At 44.4% G+C, this 17,159-nt stretch overlaps 1 protein-coding gene and 1 long non-coding RNA gene across 2 annotated transcripts in view; one reads left to right on the top strand and one right to left on the bottom strand.

The window, feature by feature from the left end:
- The window catches only part of rph3aa (rabphilin 3A homolog (mouse), a), a 50,390-nt gene that overhangs the window by 8,863 nt on the left and 24,368 nt on the right, over positions 1 to 17,159 (bottom strand). The window contains exons 2-8 of the mRNA XM_050053837.1: positions 9,580 to 9,708; positions 9,307 to 9,436; positions 6,634 to 6,717; positions 4,183 to 4,345; positions 3,664 to 3,837; positions 3,339 to 3,545; positions 3,032 to 3,111 (exon numbers count right to left, since the gene is read on the bottom strand). Coding sequence (XP_049909794.1) covers positions 3,032 to 3,111; positions 3,339 to 3,545; positions 3,664 to 3,837; positions 4,183 to 4,345; positions 6,634 to 6,717; positions 9,307 to 9,436; positions 9,580 to 9,695 — 954 coding nt within the window. The 5' untranslated portion in view covers positions 9,696 to 9,708. The remainder of the gene's footprint in view (positions 1 to 3,031; positions 3,112 to 3,338; positions 3,546 to 3,663; positions 3,838 to 4,182; positions 4,346 to 6,633; positions 6,718 to 9,306; positions 9,437 to 9,579; positions 9,709 to 17,159) is intronic.
- Positions 183 to 7,868, top strand: LOC126396085 (uncharacterized). The gene is made up of 3 exons (XR_007570516.1): positions 183 to 895; positions 6,653 to 6,781; positions 7,102 to 7,868. It is a non-coding gene; the product is annotated as an uncharacterized LOC126396085 (long non-coding RNA).

Raw genomic sequence — 17,159 nt, 5'->3', positions numbered from 1 at the left:
TCACAACAATGGTGACGCAGTAGGCTACATCAGATCCTGTGATGTAAGCACAAGTTTAAATGAAGCTCAGCATCATTTCAATCAGGAAGACGGCAACATTTTAAATCTGCTCTCTCCTCTGCTGCTGTCAGCCGTCATTTCAGGCAGAATTATCGCACCCTCCTCCACCTCATTCACCTCCAGCCATCACAGAGTCCAGGACGAGCTCACCAAAAACCTCCTCTTCACATCCAGATCATCAACACTCTCTTCATCTCATCTCATCCTCATCACCTCTACCACCGCCAGTCTCTACAACCTGAGGAGGGTTCCCTTTTTTTTTTTTTTTACAATGGATTCATCCAGCCATCCATTTTCTAACCGCTTATCCTCTTGAGGGTCGCGGGGGCTGGAGCCTATCCCAGCTGACACTGGGTGAGAGGCGGGGTTCACCCTGGACAGGTCACCAGACTATCACAGGACGGACACATAGAGACAGACAACCATTCACACTCACATTCACACCTACGGACAATTTAGAGTTATCAATTAGGGGCCGTTTATACGACAACGATTTCAGTAAAAATGGAAAAGTCTGTCCTTTGCGTTTTAAAAAACTTCTGCGTTTATATGACGACGTTATTGAAACGATCCCCGTTCACACGGAGCCGCAAAATCTACTGGAAACGCTGTAGTATGCACGCCAGGCCAATGGGTGGCAGTGTAAATTTGCAAAGCAACACCACGGCATGACGCCATGCGCCTGCGCTGAAGCGCCTTCCTCTACAACGCGGTGATTACAAACCAAAACAAAGAAGACACAATGGTGAAAGCATGCACAGATAACTTTGTCTGGATGGACGACGAGGTGGAGTTGCTACAGTAACAGATCTACACTTCACTTCAAATCAACAGGGTGAGCAGCACAAACAGAGCTCGGCATTGTTGTTGTGACGGTCGGCATGCCTAGTGACTGGAACCGTAATGCGCATGTGCGAAAAGTCTCCATTTTCAGAGGAACTGCGTATTGCAAGTTTACATGACAACGGAGACGCTGCCATTTCCAAAAAGTTGCACTCTGGAGCCCGTTTTCAAATTGTTGCATTTTCAGGCACCTATGACGCCGCTGTCGTGTAAATGATCGGCCAAAACGCAACTTAAGTTTACTGTTTTCAGTTGAAATCGTTGTCGTATAAAAGGGGCCTTAACCTGCGTGTCTTTGGACTGTGGGAGGAAGCTGGAGCACCTGGAGGAAACCATGGATTCATCACCTTCCTTAAATATATACCATCTCAGTGGGGTCTAATCGCCTAAGACTTTTCATATTTTTTTTTACTCCTGTGCACAAGTAATAAATATTCTTTTCACTAAAAAGTTGAGTCTCTCCTCAAGTGAACTAACTTGGTTGTAACTGGCCAGTGAATCATTAGCTTCCAGGTGCACACTGAATGACAGGCACACAGAGAGGGCTGGTACAAAGACAGACTTTAACACACTGATCAGGAGCAGCACTCCTAAATTTAGTGTTTTCCATAAATCATGGGACCTACAGTTCATTTTTTTGACTGCCTGCTCCCACCAAATTAAAATCTGCCCACACTCAGTAGATTTGTGTCTGCAAGCAGCTCTCTAGGGCGTTGTATACAACATTTTCAGGCTGGCGTAGAGGTGCATGCCCAAAAGAAAAGTCCACATTTCTGGTCGGAAGGGGAAAAACACCTACTTTTAAACTTTCTAAAAGACTTGGACATTAACAAGTTTTTGGATATATACAAATATTAAAGCGTTGACTTTTGCAAGAAAGAGGGAAGCTGTGTTCACACAGTTCAACAAGTCCCCTGCTTGTTGTCGTTAATCTTAGTATGCAAGGCTGCATGTAATATATGTTTTCATTAGCCATGTAAAAATTCAGCCATTCATTCTTCATGACTGCTTATCCTGTTTGGGGTTGCTGGAACCTATCCCAGCTGACACTGGGTGAGAGGCAGGGTTCACCCTGGACAGGTCACCAGACTATCACGGGGCTGAAACATAAGCCCTTTTTAAACAGGAGTTGTGCAAATTTGCAGGAAAGCCCAATCAGTGTTTTTTCAGCATTGGCAGTATAAAAACAAAATCGGGGAGTGCAGCAAAATGCCGCCTACCTACTTTTGTTTATACAGAATGCACCTTTTTCGGGGCAATGGGGGGCGTGAGCAAGTAACAAAACGTGTAGCTCAGCGTGTGACATAAACAGTGACGTGGGAGGGAAGCCGCGGCTGGTCAGTCCTTCAGCGATTCTCTCATAAGTCTGCCCGTCCTTCACCGTCCCCGTCATCTGACGGTTAATGGCCTCTTCGTTTGCGAGGACAAGGAGGGCGCGCAATTCCTTGTCTCCCCAGTTGCTCATCTTTACAGTGTCTGTCAGGTTTGTGTTTCCCTCTTGCTACAGCTCCTCCTGTTGCAGAAGGCCGCCTCGGTCTGTTTAAACCAAAAAGGGTTCCACCAATATGTCTACCCTACGAGGAGGAAAATCGGGCACCTCGGATCAACTTGCCAATCCGGCTCTGTGTGTCTAAACGCGCGCAGCTGGCCGGCAAAACGGCCCAACATTCACCAAAAATCTGGCAGTGTAAAAGGGGCTATAGAGACAGACAACCATTCATGCTCACATTCACACCTATGGGCAATTTAGAGTCACCAATTAACCTGCATGTCTTTGGACTGTGAGAGGAAGCTGGAGAAAACTTCGCACAGAGGGGTTCCCCCACCCTGGGTTCGAACCAGGAGCCCTCTTGCTTTGAGGTGACATTGCTAACCACTGCACCACCGTGTCACCCCCATGTAAACTTCTTATTAGGAATAATAAGAAAAAGGGCAAAAACCTAAATATCTTGTGCACGTAAACGTCACTGGCTGCAAAGGTTTCTAGAAATCTAATTTACCCTTACTGGATAAACCTTGTTTTGTCCTGTCTTGTCTAACCCTGTCACATCCTGTCTTGTCTTTTCTCGTCTTGTCGTATCTTGTCTCATCTCGTTTCATCTCGTGTCACGTATGTAAACGTGTTTACCTTGGCTTTAACGATGCAGCAGTGCAGGGTGTGGTTCTCCTGCTCATAGAGGAGACTGAACTCCAGACATCCCAGAGTGGCTGCAGGAATAAAAACACAGGAACACGTTAGAGGAACTTATTTCCCTGGAAGGCAAATAAACATTGATTTGTGACTCTTCATCACTCGTCTGGGAACTTCTCTCACAGCTGCAGGAAGATTTATTTTACTCAAAGTGATAAAAATTAGTGGAACATCTGGGGCTGGTTAAGACAGCGTCACGTTCTGTGACACAGAGGTTTGGTTTGAGAGGTAAAACCAGTCTTACTGGCGTCATCTGAGTCATAGTCGTTGTCCTCAACCTCTGTCCGATCAGGTGGAGGTCGTGAGGGGGCGGGGTTGTTGACCGGTGGGTTAACAGGTGGATTCACTCTGGTCGCAGGAACATGTGACGAGATGGAGCTGGAGACAACAGCTTGTCTTTTTAGCTCCACAGCTGGAGGGGCCGCGGTTGCTTCCACATCTGCGGCAGGAGCTGGTGACATTAACATCAGAGATTAATCAAGTCTGAAACATCTTTTTATATGATGCTATTAATGTCTTGAACGCAGCCCGGCTCCTGTTTATTCTTAGAAGGAGCAGCAGTGTTTTACCTGAGGAGGGGGCGACCTGCTGTGCGTTTGCTCGAGGTGGTTTGGAGGCTAACACATGTCTCTCAGTCTTCATTACAGCTGCTGGACAGGACTGACTCTCATTATAGCTGTCAGCTGTTGTTGTTGCTGTCTGCTCCCATTGTTCTGATCCACGTGATGGCTGCTGCTGTGGTTCTGAGGAGACAAAATAAGAATATCACTGCCACCACAACAGACACTATCAGTGCTGCTGCTAGCACAGCAGCGGTGGAAGACGTACTCAGAACTTTTAGTAAACGCAGATATACCACAGTATAAAAATACTCTGTGAAAGTCCTGCGTTCAAAATCTTAAAGATGTACTCTGCAAAATTTTTCGAAAAAATAATGTCTAGACTCATACAGCAGTAATCCCTCTCAACCATCACGTCTGACCCACTCTCAGTGAATCTGGTGTTGGCTTTTACTTTCATGTTGCTGGCGAAAGTGTACAAACAGTAACTGAAAATCCTGCACCCTTATCTCTATCTGTATAAACTACCATGTTCCTGAGGATGTGTTGTAGGGTCCTGTGATCCATTGTGGCCTCCTGCACCAGAACTGTCCTCAGTGCTGGACTGTCGAGGTCTGGACAGAGGGAGGGGGGGCGGCAGACCCTGGTGGACTCTTCCCTTGAAGAACCAAGCTCCTGAACGCTTCTGTACCTGCAGGGACACACAGGGGGCTCAGGTCAAAAGGTGAAACGAGGCGAAATTAGTAACTACTATAGGCCCGTTTCCACTGAAGAAGTTCCTGGTACTATTTGGGGGGCAGGAACTTTACAGGAACGTCGTCTCGCTCGGCCCTCTCCACCGCCGTGTCTCCACTGAGAGAGCTGAGTAGGAGGAAGGTTCCTGTAAAGTTACTGGGCTCTGGATGTGACGTAATCGTTGTGCGACCATTTTGACCAGGGCGACGCGGCAAAGAAACAAACAAAGAACAACAACAACAAAGAAGAAGAAGCAGAAGTACGAAGCAGAAGTAAGAAGAAGAAACCAGACATAAGAAAGACGATAATCGACATGGAAGGAGCTATTTTGTTGCTTTCTGTTGACGTCACATCCCGCCTTGAGTATATCCAATCAGCACCAAGTAACCCCCAAGCCCCAGCCAGGAGTCTCCCGGGGCCGTTCTGAGTACCTACTCCGAGGCAGGGACTTGTTTAGCCCCTGTAAAAGTTCCGGAACTCTGTCCTTCGGGGGTGGTTCCTGCGGTGGAGACACGCACCAACGGCCCCGGCCCTGTAAAATTACCCCGAAGTTCCTGCGGTGGAAACGGGCCTTATGTGAATTTCGAGGGAAATTGATCGGTTGAGATCGGCTGCCTCTGGTGGCCAATAATGGAACTGCAGTTTGAGTTTGTTGAATCGAGTAACGTGAAATTTGTGCGTTATTATTTAGCTGATATGCTGAAACTTTACATTTTAATGATGCGGAGGTTAAGGTGTGGTTATGTTGAGGCACAGAAACTACTTGGTTATTGTTTGGAAAAGATCGTGTCTTAGTTCAGGCTGTTCTCACAAATGTTTAGTGTATTTTCCTACGAAAGGCAATGCACCCACATTCGTACATATTGCACGGATTTTGAAATGCTGCAATCACATGACCAATGCGCTGACAGCAGTTAACGAGGAGGCAGTCAAGAACGCTTGAAAGGAAGCAGGTTGGGGCGATGGATTGGTCACCAGAAACTGGACTTACTCTCCCCTGGAGTCGTGTGTTCGGATCCGTGTGAACTTTAAGTCATTTTAAGGCACGCTCTCACCATGTGTCTTTTCCTAACCCTAACCACTGTAACTTTACGTTAATCATGTAACTGTACGTTAAGGACCTAACGTCATTCATGGGGCGCTAATTTGTAGGGATTTATACGAACTGTTGTGCATGCATCTTTCATACATTGCTTAGCTTAAAATACCTGGTTTTTGGGGCACAATCCTCACTGGGAAAACAGTGACTGGCCTCCAAAACCACCCACGTTCGGTGGCTGAAAAGACACTTTTACGAAGCAATGTCTTGGTAAAAACCATCCACTTCTTGTGGTACTGTCTCTGCTGTAAAAAACAGCAACTGGCCCCCAAAAACACCCACATTTGGTGGATGAAAAGCTGCTGGAAAAACAGCAAAGACTCGTTAAATCACAAGCAGTTTAGTCGTTGGTGTCTAACAGTGGTCTGCAGCTTGGCAGGTGTCTTAAGTAGATACAACATCATCCCTTCCACCACCCAATGACAAAAGTCAGCTCATATACGACGTCTCTTTAGAAACGTTGATATGAAATGTACAAAACATATTCGTCATTGGCAGACACGTACAATGCAACATTTCCTTGTGGCGACTGGGCTGTGAAAGTCAGTTCAGACTTTATTATGTGTGAAATTGTGTGATTGTTTAAATATATTAAACGTATGATGGACGGCTGATTTATTTGATTTTTTTTGTGTGTGTGTGTGTGCGCTTGTCTCTTCACTCCTTGATTCTGTGGAGCAGACACTCGGCCACTTTGTGTTTTTGCAGCATTACAGTGTAGTTATTCTGCGTGTGAGTGACAGGAGAGAGCATTTATTTAAAGAGTCCGGGCTCCCCGAGGCACAGACCTCAACAAACTGCAGCGCCATCATCAAAACAGCATTGTATAACTGCATCAGTGAGAAAAACAGAAAGCAGACCTTATTCTTCATGTTTCATATTGATCAAAACACCGTCTGTATTTTTAAGAATTAAAAAAGCAGTGAAATAAATATTTTGGGGGATATTGAGGGGGTATCAGTGGGAGGTAATTTTCCAGGTCACTAGACAGTGAAATGCATTTCTCTGCTAAATGACAAGTCTAAAAGCTGGAAAATGGTTCATATCATGAGAAAAGCGTCTGTTCTGGTGGCAGCAGAATGACATAATTGCATAATTTGATTTTATCGCGCCCGCTCTGTTCTTCATCCTCCTCATCCCCTCACCTCTATTTGTTCATTGCAGATTCTGCACAGCCACATAGGACTCGTCCTGCTGTTGCTCCAGATCCCACATTTGCTGCACATGTGCTGCAAAGAGGCAAAAACATACATAAGACCAGTGATGGAGGAAGTATTCAGATCCTTTACTGAGGTCAGAGTACAAAAGAAAAATACCCTGTTACAAGTAAATGACAGAGTAAATGAAAATGTATCTTCTGGATGTATAATCAGGAAATTGTGCTTAAAGTATCAAGATTTTTTTTTTTAATTACACACTCTTGTTCACACTGTAAGGGTGATTCTTCAATTATATTGTAGGGGTGGGAGAAACAGTCCATACAGCATTGTATTGCAATATGTACGCCAAGTATCGATCTCTTATTGTATACATTATTAATCTTTGCAAAAAATATTTTTTATACAACTTCTGGTACTAGAATATCAAAATCAGTTGCTTTTTGTGTCCACTAGATGGTGCTGATGTTTCTTTCCTGAGGTCAGCAGAGGTCTCAGTCAGCGGCCTTTGGCAGGAAGTTCATCAAAACAAAGATGGAAGCCATCAGCGCTGTTGGCGTTTAAATCAAATGTCTGGACAGACACTTCTGTTAACACAGAAGGAAAGAAGGACTTGGATATGACAGATGTGATTTACAGCAGTGTCATATGAGAATAAAATACTCTGGGAACACTACGAACATGAGGGCTCATCTCACACGTCACCATCCAGAGATAGTCAGCACGTTTACATGCATGCAGTAGTCGAGCTAAGCTCAGTCAAGTCAGACTTCTAGTCTTGTCTGAGTATACGATAGGCGGCGCTGTGTCCTTTTTAATACAGTGCGTATTGATCTAGTTCCGGTTCTTGTTCAGAAACTTTTAAAATAAATCCGTGTTTCGTGTTTTCCGACCATCCATAAACTTCACAATGTTTAGCTCCTTTAGTTGTCGGAGCGTGAATGTAGTTTCCTCGTCCGTCCAGAAGTGCATCTTCTGCTTCTTGGAGTTACTGAACTGCTGCTACATCATCTCCTCCTTCTTCTGGATGAAAGCCCACGAAAGAAAAAGTGGTGCTTACTAAGTGGATACCTGCAGCAATAGTTCAATTTTCAATCAAATTATCTAGGTGTGTTAGTCGAGCTACGGATAGTCCAATTTCAGTCGGACTAAGCCAATAATTTGATTTTCTCAAGCTGCATGTAAACGTACTGACTGTTAGCCTCTGACGGCCAAGCTCTGCTCTTATTACTGTCTTTTCTTTAAAAACCTATAAAATCAATCAGTCTTTGTCTTCTTTGTGTAGCACTTTGTATCGAGCACTTTGATTGGCTGTTTAACACTACAGGAAACAGTGATGTCACCACTAACATAAGACATCAAATTACTCTCTCTGTCATAGCTACACTCATAAATAAAACAGTAACAGTAAAAGATTTGCAGTCAAGCTAAACCCACTCTGCCAAAAAATCGACCAACACTGGACGAACTTAGCTCAACAAAACTACCATCCCACTGTGAGAGAGCTCAGAAAATAACACCATAGTCCATCACTTACTTCATGTGCGAAGATCTGAGCCTTTGTGATGGACCCAGAAGCTGTAATGTCATGGTTTGGCCACTAAAATGGCTTCAAAGTCTGGCACTGTTTCTGGGGCAAAGTATTCCAGATGTCCCTCTCCCCAGCAACACTTTCCAGCTCCTCCTGGGGGACCCCAAGGTGTTCCCAGACCAGATGAGATATGTAATCCCTCCAGTGTGTTCTGGGTCTGCCCCGGGGCCTCCTACCAGTGGGACGTGCCTGAAACACCTCCAGAAGGAGGCGCCCAGGAGGATCCTGATCAGATGTTGAACCACCTCAACATGTATATTTGGAGGTGCTCATCCTAATCGCTTCAGACTCAAACCGCCCCAGTGCATGCTGGGGGTCACAGTGTGATGAAGCCAACAGAAACACATCATCTGCAAAGAACAGAGATGCAATTCTGAGGTCACCTAACCTGACCCGTTCCTCCCTCCGGCTGCACCTTGAGATCCTGTCCATGAATATCACAAACAGAATCGATGATGAGGGACAACCCTGGCGGAGGCCAACACCCACATGTTTGACTTTGTATGCGGACTCAGCTCTTACTTTGGTCACACAAGGACCGGATGGCTGACCTCTTTTGCTCCTGTCATAACTACCACAGCCACACAGAGCGTCACAGTTTGAAACGTAGGGCCACTGACTGAGCTGCAGTGTTTGATGAGTTGGGAGTGAGACTGACAAGTGCTTCAAATTTGTACTTAACTAAATGGTACGTTACAGTAAATGTACTTAGTTACAGTCCACGACTAAGACTTCTACATGCACAGAGGAATGATCCTATGGCAGGTGCACAGAGCATATATATTTTTACAGTTCACATAGCATTAACCTCAGCTTAGTAACTGAAATAAACAAGGAGCAGAATGTGGTGCCTCAGACCAGGAGACACAGAGTGTGTGTCAGAACAAGTTAGCATACGGCCCACTGGGTGCTCATCGCCATAGGAAACCTCTCAGGAGCTCCACAACACTATAGAAAATATAGTAAACAGAAATCCTGGGATGTCCTCACGTCCTCTGGGGACTCTCTGCTGCGTGCGCCGTCTCTATTCTGTCCCTGTTCAAGCAGAAAGAATACAGAGATCCACCTACTTTATTACACTGCACACAGAGGACAGCTGTGGCCCCCTGTGGTCCAAAAGCCGTCCCACACAACAGACAGCGCGACTGTCCGTCACCACACGCCGTCTTCTTGATGTTATCCAGCCGGCTGGTGAGACGCCTGGGAGCACATGTAAATAAATGTGAGCACAGAACACAAACTTGCCACAGGTTTCACACCGAAAATCATTCAACTCAGCGAGCATCTCGGCACGGTCGACCGATGTGATTCTGTGCAACAGAGACAATAGTTTTCCATCTCACTCAATCCTCTCATGCTCCGTGGCCTCCATCATGGCCGCACGAGCCAGTACACTGTTGATGATCTCCTTCTCCTCATCCGTGAGCTCCTCCCCTGGGGCACCGCCAGACATGTTCATCGTCCACCCGATCCTGAACCCAAAACACACACACAGAAAGAGACACGCAGGATGTAAGTGGCATGCAAAGAACAACAGGAAAAAAAACGTAGCTGGGACAACAAAGGCCAGGAACTCCAAAAAGTGCATCACTAAGGAGGGTGAGACACTAAAGTCTGAGGACAGGAGCACAGCTGGAAACATTTGGACGCTGAGCTACTGCAGAAAGTGTCACACACAATCGCTCACAAGTGGGTTACATGATGACTTATCTTAATAATGCATAAACCCAAGTGATCAGCTGAAAGCACATGTCAGGCATTTTTTTCATGCGTCTCTAACGACCAGTCTGAGGCCCCAAAACACTAAACAACAAAAAGTTTCAAAGCAATAAACTTCATTTAAAGGTCCAGCGTGTAAGATTTAAGCAGGATTTAGCGTGCATTTACTGACATGATGATCTTCATAAACAAAGACCTGCTCAGTCTAAGGTAACGAAAACACAACGATGCTTATTAGAAGTTAGGAAAGCCTTTATTGTCGTTGTATTGTGCAGGACACAACGACATTTGGAGGGCCACTCCTGGTTGGTGCACAAGACACACTGCATATGATATTAAAAACATTAAGCACACTGCACATAAAATAAAAGAGGTGGCTATAAAAGTGCCAGAGTCAATAAATATAAAGTACCAGAGTCAGCAAATTGCCCGGTCCACAGTAGTTATTGCCGTGTAGAAATAAAATATAGTGAGAGTGTGTGTGAGAGAGTGCACTGTGGCTGTTCATTTTATATGTTGATTGAGAGTGTGAATGACCTTAGGAGAGAAACTGTTCATGAGTCTGGTGGTCCGAGGTTTTTAATGAGCTGTAGCGCCGGCCTGAGGGCAGGGGGTCCAACAGGTTGACTGACTGGAAGTGTGGTGGTGTATTCTCTGCAGAGACTCTGCCCTCTGCCTGGATATTCTAATTTTCTGTGTTCAGGACATTTACGCCCAGAGAGCTCAGGTGAGGCTGGGGCTTTATGAAATGACCGTGAGCAGCAGAGATTCTAGAGGCACAGCACCGAAACCCCCCCCCCCCCCACCAATATCAAAGACATCGCCAAAACAGCCCTCTTTCATCTCTGAAATATCACCCGCCTTCATCCATCCCTCTCCTTTTCAGCTGCAGAGACTCATCCATGCATTCATCACTTCCAGACTGGACGACTGCAACAGTCTCCTCTACGGTTCATCATCCAAAACTCTGCTGCTCATCTTCTCACTCATTGTCGCACACGTGACGACATCACCCCCCGTCCTTCATAACCTCCACTGGCTCCCTCTCCCCCAGCATACCCACTTCAAACTCCTCATCATCACCTATAACGCCCTCCACAACCTGGCTCCTCCCACCTGTCTGAGCTCCTCCATCGCCACACTCCCTCCTGCAAACTCAGGTCTGCACATGTGGGCCGCATCACGCCGCTGTTGTTTGGTTCCATGTAAGAACGCAAAGGCAGCATATTGAAGGCACCTATAGCAACCTTAGAGTACGATCTCTGTGTTTGAAGGGCTAGCCTGCCACTCAAAAAGTGTCCTGCACTTAATTATGCAACACATTCTCACCCCGACCTTGTCACATATTGACGTTTTGGTCGTCCACATACGACGTCCAAGGTACCCTGGGTGTGCTGGTTGTTGACGTTCTGGGACGTCGTGTCAACTTCAGCCTGTTACATGCATTGTCTGTTTTCAAAATACACTTCTGTTTTCACAGGAAATGTACAGTTTGCATAAACGCACAATGTCTGTACAACAAGGCAAATTGACGTTGGTTGGGTTTAGGCAACAAAAGCACGTGTTTAGATTTAGGAAAAAAGAACAGGGTTTGGCTTTATAATCTTACGGGACGCAAACACCGGCTTCCCAGGTGGAAGTCAGTGTTTGTTGGATGGATCCACCCCAGTCGGACTTTCCCTGCCCAAACGTTCGTTCTTGTTAGCTGCCACGTTTCTCCCTGACGCCGCGGGGCACCATTAAACTGCGGCAACCGGCCACGTAGCATGCTGACGTTAAATGATGCCTTTTTTCGTTGGTTTCTGACGCTGCCCAAGTGTCGGATTTCGACGACTTCGGAGTGAGACCGGGCTCAATTATGCTTAACTTTATACTTAACTTTAAACTTTAATGAACATGTTTATTTCTGGGGGTCTGTGGAGATTGACTCACTTTTGGAGCCAGCCTCAAGTGGTCATTAGAGGAACTGCAGTTTTTGGCACCACTGTGTTGGCCTCATATTTCAGCCCCGGAGGATGCCACTTGGCCACGATTCAGAGGGAATATACAGACTCAGTAAAACTTCTATAAACCAGAGTCATCATTAGGAGAGTTTATTTTTCTCAAGAAAAACAGACGTCATCGGACCTTTTAGAAACTGCATCTACATTTGATTGGAAGCTCAACTTCTTGTCAAACACGGTACCTAAATTCTTGTGATTATCCAGTAGGTCAGTTACATTCCCCTTAATAGTATAGTATTTAAAAGTGAACTGCAAAATCAGAGGATAAAAATTCCCTTTTTATTTCACATCATTTAGAAAGCAGTCAACATAAACTCATTCCCAAAATGTTCCTTTGTGTACTTGAAGTGTTGCTGGTTGTTTGGAAAGCTTCCACACATCTGCCTTTAAGGTTTAAAATCACTGGTGGCCAACTGACAGAGCAGAGGCCAAATTTCCTGCCAGTGGAAATCAAACGCAGTCAGCTTGTGAACTGAGGCAAATGTTGTTTTTTTCCTTGAATGTGTCTGTTTGGTATTTTTGTGTCTTCCCATGATATTGCTCGCAGAGTGGGCAGGAAAACAGATGAGATGAGACAGTCAGTGCAAATGTTTGGTATCAGAAATTTGAGCTCGGGGATACAGACGATCTCTTCTATCATCATGGCTTCATTTGGTGGATGTGCACAAACATGAAGCTTAAAATATTACAGCAAAAAAGGAGTGTTTTACCTGTTTAATATTTGCACAAAAACCTTTAATGACAGACTTTCTTTAAACATCAAAGAGTAACTTTGCATGAGGCTCAAAAGCAGTGTTTTGCTGCCCTCTGATTTTAAGTTTTAAGTGTTTTGCAACAGGCAGCGACACGTCCCCGTCAGTATTTAAAACATGTGAACTTGTCAGCCCAAAATAAAATTATGAAAGTAGCAGAGGACTTTAATTTTGATGAAACTAAATATATCTCCACCATAAACTGATGCAGAAAAGGCACAAAAGATGCATAAAAATTCACCAGAATGCAAGCAATTAAGAAGTTGTAGCTCAAAATTTCCTGAGTAGGACCCCAAACACCATGTTTCCTATCTGTTCCTCCCAATGTTAAAATAAAACGTACACTTTTGCCCAGCATTGATGTCATTGTATACTGACATAGTAAACTTTTACATCACTGCAGTGAGGTGAGAAGATAAAAACATCTGCTCTTAAATTTTGTTTTGTTTTATTGCAATAAAATAAACAAATAAAATAAAAAATATGTGCATGTGGTCATTGGCTAAGTTTACATGCACACAACAATCATTGTCAGAACACTGAGTGAGACAGTTAATCAACTCAAGCCTTCTTTACAGGACTGCATAATCAAGACACCTTTCCATAACTCTTCTTCTTCTTCATTTCTTTTGTATGAATTATTCAAAGATAACTGTGGGAATTTGAGTTATGGTTTACAGCAAAGACTTTGTGCTACATTACCACAATATTCCCCTGTTTACAGTCCTGCTGTGTTTTTGATTTAAGTTATGAGAGATTGGTGGCTATATTTGTCGCATGCATAATTGTGAAGCACAGCCCCTCAGGCTACAGATTGGACCCGAATAGCTGCTCTGCTGCTTTGGGATTGTTTTAAGGATTTAATCTACCTGTGAACCTGCAGAGTGTCCGTGCACACCATGGAATGAGGCAGCACGTGCACAGGCACAGCCTACAAAATGCTACTATTAACACTTTCTAGTAGATTAGTACAGGGAATTACCTCTCTGTAATCATCACTGTTATGTAGATGTAAAAAAGCACTGGAAGAACAGTGACAGGTCACTACAAAACACCCATGTTTGGTAGCTAAAAATCCCCTGAAAAAATGTGGCAGGTTACTACAAAAGACCTGCGTTTGGTAACTAAAAAGCTGCTGGAAAAACAGCAACAGGTTACCACAAAAACCCCTGTTTTAGTGCATAAAAAAACAGTGACAGGCTGCTACAAAACACCCATGTTTGGTACCTAAATATCTGCTGAAAATAAAAACAGCAGGTCAATACAAAAGACCTACGTTTGGTACCTAAAAAGTTGCTGGAAACAGTGATGGGTCCGTACGAAACACCCACATTCAATGCCTAAAAGTGAGCTAAAAAATCACAGTGGGTTGCTACAAAACATCTATGTTTGGTGCCTTAAAATCCGCTGGGGAAAAATAAGCAGCAGATTGATACAAGCACCCAGATTCAGTGCCTAAAAACTGCTGGGAAACAGCAACAGGTTGCTACAAACACCCATGTTTGGTGGCTAAAAAGTTGCTGGAAAAACAGTGAAAGGACCCTAAAAAACACCAACATTTGGGACTTAAAAACACAAATGGAAAAACAGTGACAGGTCGCTACCAAACACCTGTGCTCAGTGCTTAAAAAGCTGCTGGAAAAACAGTGACAACACACTAAAAAACACCCACATTTAATGCCTAAAAACCACCGGAAAAACAGTGACAGGTTGCTACAAAACACCCACCTTTGGTGCCTGAAAAAGACACTGAACAAACAGTGACAGGTTGCTACAAAACACCCACGTTTGGTACCCTAAAATCCATTGGAAAAAAACAGTGGCAGGTCGCTACAAAAGACCTACGTTAGGTACCTAAAAAGCTGATCAAAGCTAAAAATGAGCCAGAAAACAGCAGTGGGTTGCTACAAAACATCCATGCTTGGTGCCTGAAAATCCGCTGGGGAAAAAAAGCAGCAGGTTGATACAAGCACCCAGGTTCTACTGGGAATACAGTGACAGGTTGCTACAAAACACCTAAGTTTGGTGCCTGAAAATATGCTGAAGAAAAAAGCGGCAGGTTACTACAAAAGACCTACGTTAGGTACCTTAAAAGCAGCTGGAAGAACAGCGAGGGGTTGCTACAAAACACCCACGTTTGCTGCCTAAAAAGCCACTAGAAACACACCAGTCGCTGACTAAATCACAATCTGTTTTGTTGTTTGTTGGTCTCAGACAGTTGCTGGAAGAACAGTGGCGTGTCACTACAAAACACCCACGTTTGGTGCCTCATAATTCACTGGCAAAACAGTGACAGGTTTGGTACAAAAAACATGTTCCGTGCCGAAAAAGCCGTGACTTGCTAAATCACAACCGTTCTTGTTGTTCGTTGGTCTTGAACAGTGATCTGAAGATTGGAAGCCATCTTGCTGAAGTGTCACACCACCCCTTCCACCTCCGATAGCAAAGTCAGCTCATATATTACGTCACCTTAGAAACACTGATATGTAAGAAACATGCAAATGTAACATATTCATGATTTGCAAAAATGTACAATGCTAACATTTTCTTCGGGCAACTGGGCTACTTTGGTTTTATACTGCTCCTTTTCAAAACATTAAATCTGAATTATTCTGTTGCAGATCATCATCTGATATTTTGTGTAAAATCTTGTGTTGGAAGGGCACAAAAAAATGAAATGACAAAATGAAACGTACAAACTGGCTTCATGTTCAGTTCATGTGAACACAATTGCCCAGAATGAAATCAGTGACCGAGTTATCCCCTCCAAACAAAACTGTACAAGCAGTTCTGTACATTATTCTGCTTGTAAATCACAACTACAGAGGATTCACTGTCCATTCAGCTGTCAGTGCGCCACGGCTGCAGAGGCACTCCTTTTAAAAGCTCTGAGAGGCTAATTTGATTATCCATGATTTATTTCAGCTCTACCACACCTACTGCTGTACCCACGCCTCTGGCCATTAACTTCCCAAACATCTGCCAGTCATGTCTAAGTGCACGGGCACCATGTACGTGTGCAGCTGCTTGAAAATAAGGCGTTAATTGGGGCTGACTGCCGACCACGGACTGTGAACTGTTAGCAATAATGTGTTACTGAAGTCTGGTCTGCTATGTGCATATCTGAGGACAGTTTCACTGCGGAGGAGCGTGCTCATTATCTTTTGACAAGAACATTGTTGGAGGAAAGCATGACCTCAACTTTCTCGCCTCTGGTCCAAACCAGGCTGCTGACACACATTCGACACCTCCCTCATTGACTGATCCTGCAGACTTTTCGCTGACAGTATGGAGAGAAAATATTAAATAATTGATGCACAGTTTCCTCCTCATTGTAAGCACATTTTAGTCCCTATTTTTAAGGGTCCTGACGTGGCCAACCCCGAATTATCTGAATAATCAGCCGCACACATGACCGGTGAGCATCATCATTAAGTCTCAACTTGCCCATAGAGCCTGATTAAGCTACAGTGGAGGTACAAACTGTTATATGACTGAGCATTAGACATCACAAGAGATGAGGCAGCGGCTGCTGAGTACGAATATTTTAATGCCTCATTTACTCAACAGCTCAGCGTGCTTCATCTTTCTCATCCTGCTCCTCGTCGTTTTGTCCTCCTGTCCCCAATGTATGTAAATGTCAGGGGTGGCGATCATTGTGGACAATGTGGCAACCTGACAGATTGATGTCTGAGTGTGTGTGTGTGTGTGTGTGTGTGTGCCTTGAAGGGTTCAGAGTGAGAGTGAAAGGTGGGGTCAGTAAGAAAGGAAATGTTCTGAAATGGCTGACACTTTCATTCCGTGATTCACCACTCAACACACATTTACACACACACACACACACACTGTCATTATGCATAAGATCACTGCAGTTGCAGCCTAGGCCATATGAATATGACAAATTAGTAGAATATGACGAGAAAACAAAGGAATTTTTAGTCATTAGTTGTACTCAGATTTATCAGTGATGGAAGTCGTATTAGAAGCACTGAGACTGTTTACTTAAATAATTTTGAAACTACTTGTTGATTAATTTTTGTCATAAGCCCCGTTTCCACCGAACAGTTTTGTTGATTAATTTTTGTCATAAGCCCCGTTTCCACCGAACAGTTCAGTTCAGTTCAGTTCAGTTCGGTTCGGTTCGGTTCGGTTCGGTTCGGTTCGGTTCAGTTCAGTTCAGTTCAGTTCAGTTCAGTTCAGTTCAGTTCAGTTCGGTTCAGTTCAGTTCAGTTCAGTTCAGTTCAGTTCAGTTCAGTTCACTTTGTCTCCACAGTGAAAAGTTGTGGATGGTACCAACAGAAGCGTTCCTTAGCGTCCCCATGTTTGGTCCCCCCTCTGTTGGGGTACCTAGCACACAGATCTGGTACTAAAAGGTGGAGCTGTGAACACTGCAGTCTGATTGGTCAGTAGAGGACGCTCACTCTGCTCAGGGCTGAGTTGTGTCTGGTT

This window comes from Epinephelus moara, chromosome 9, assembly GCF_006386435.1.
Source record: "Epinephelus moara isolate mb chromosome 9, YSFRI_EMoa_1.0, whole genome shotgun sequence".
Taxonomy (NCBI): Eukaryota; Metazoa; Chordata; class Actinopteri; order Perciformes; family Serranidae; genus Epinephelus; species Epinephelus moara.
The sequence above is the reverse complement of the archived record's forward strand: the minus strand, read 5'-3'. Positions and strand labels throughout refer to the sequence as shown.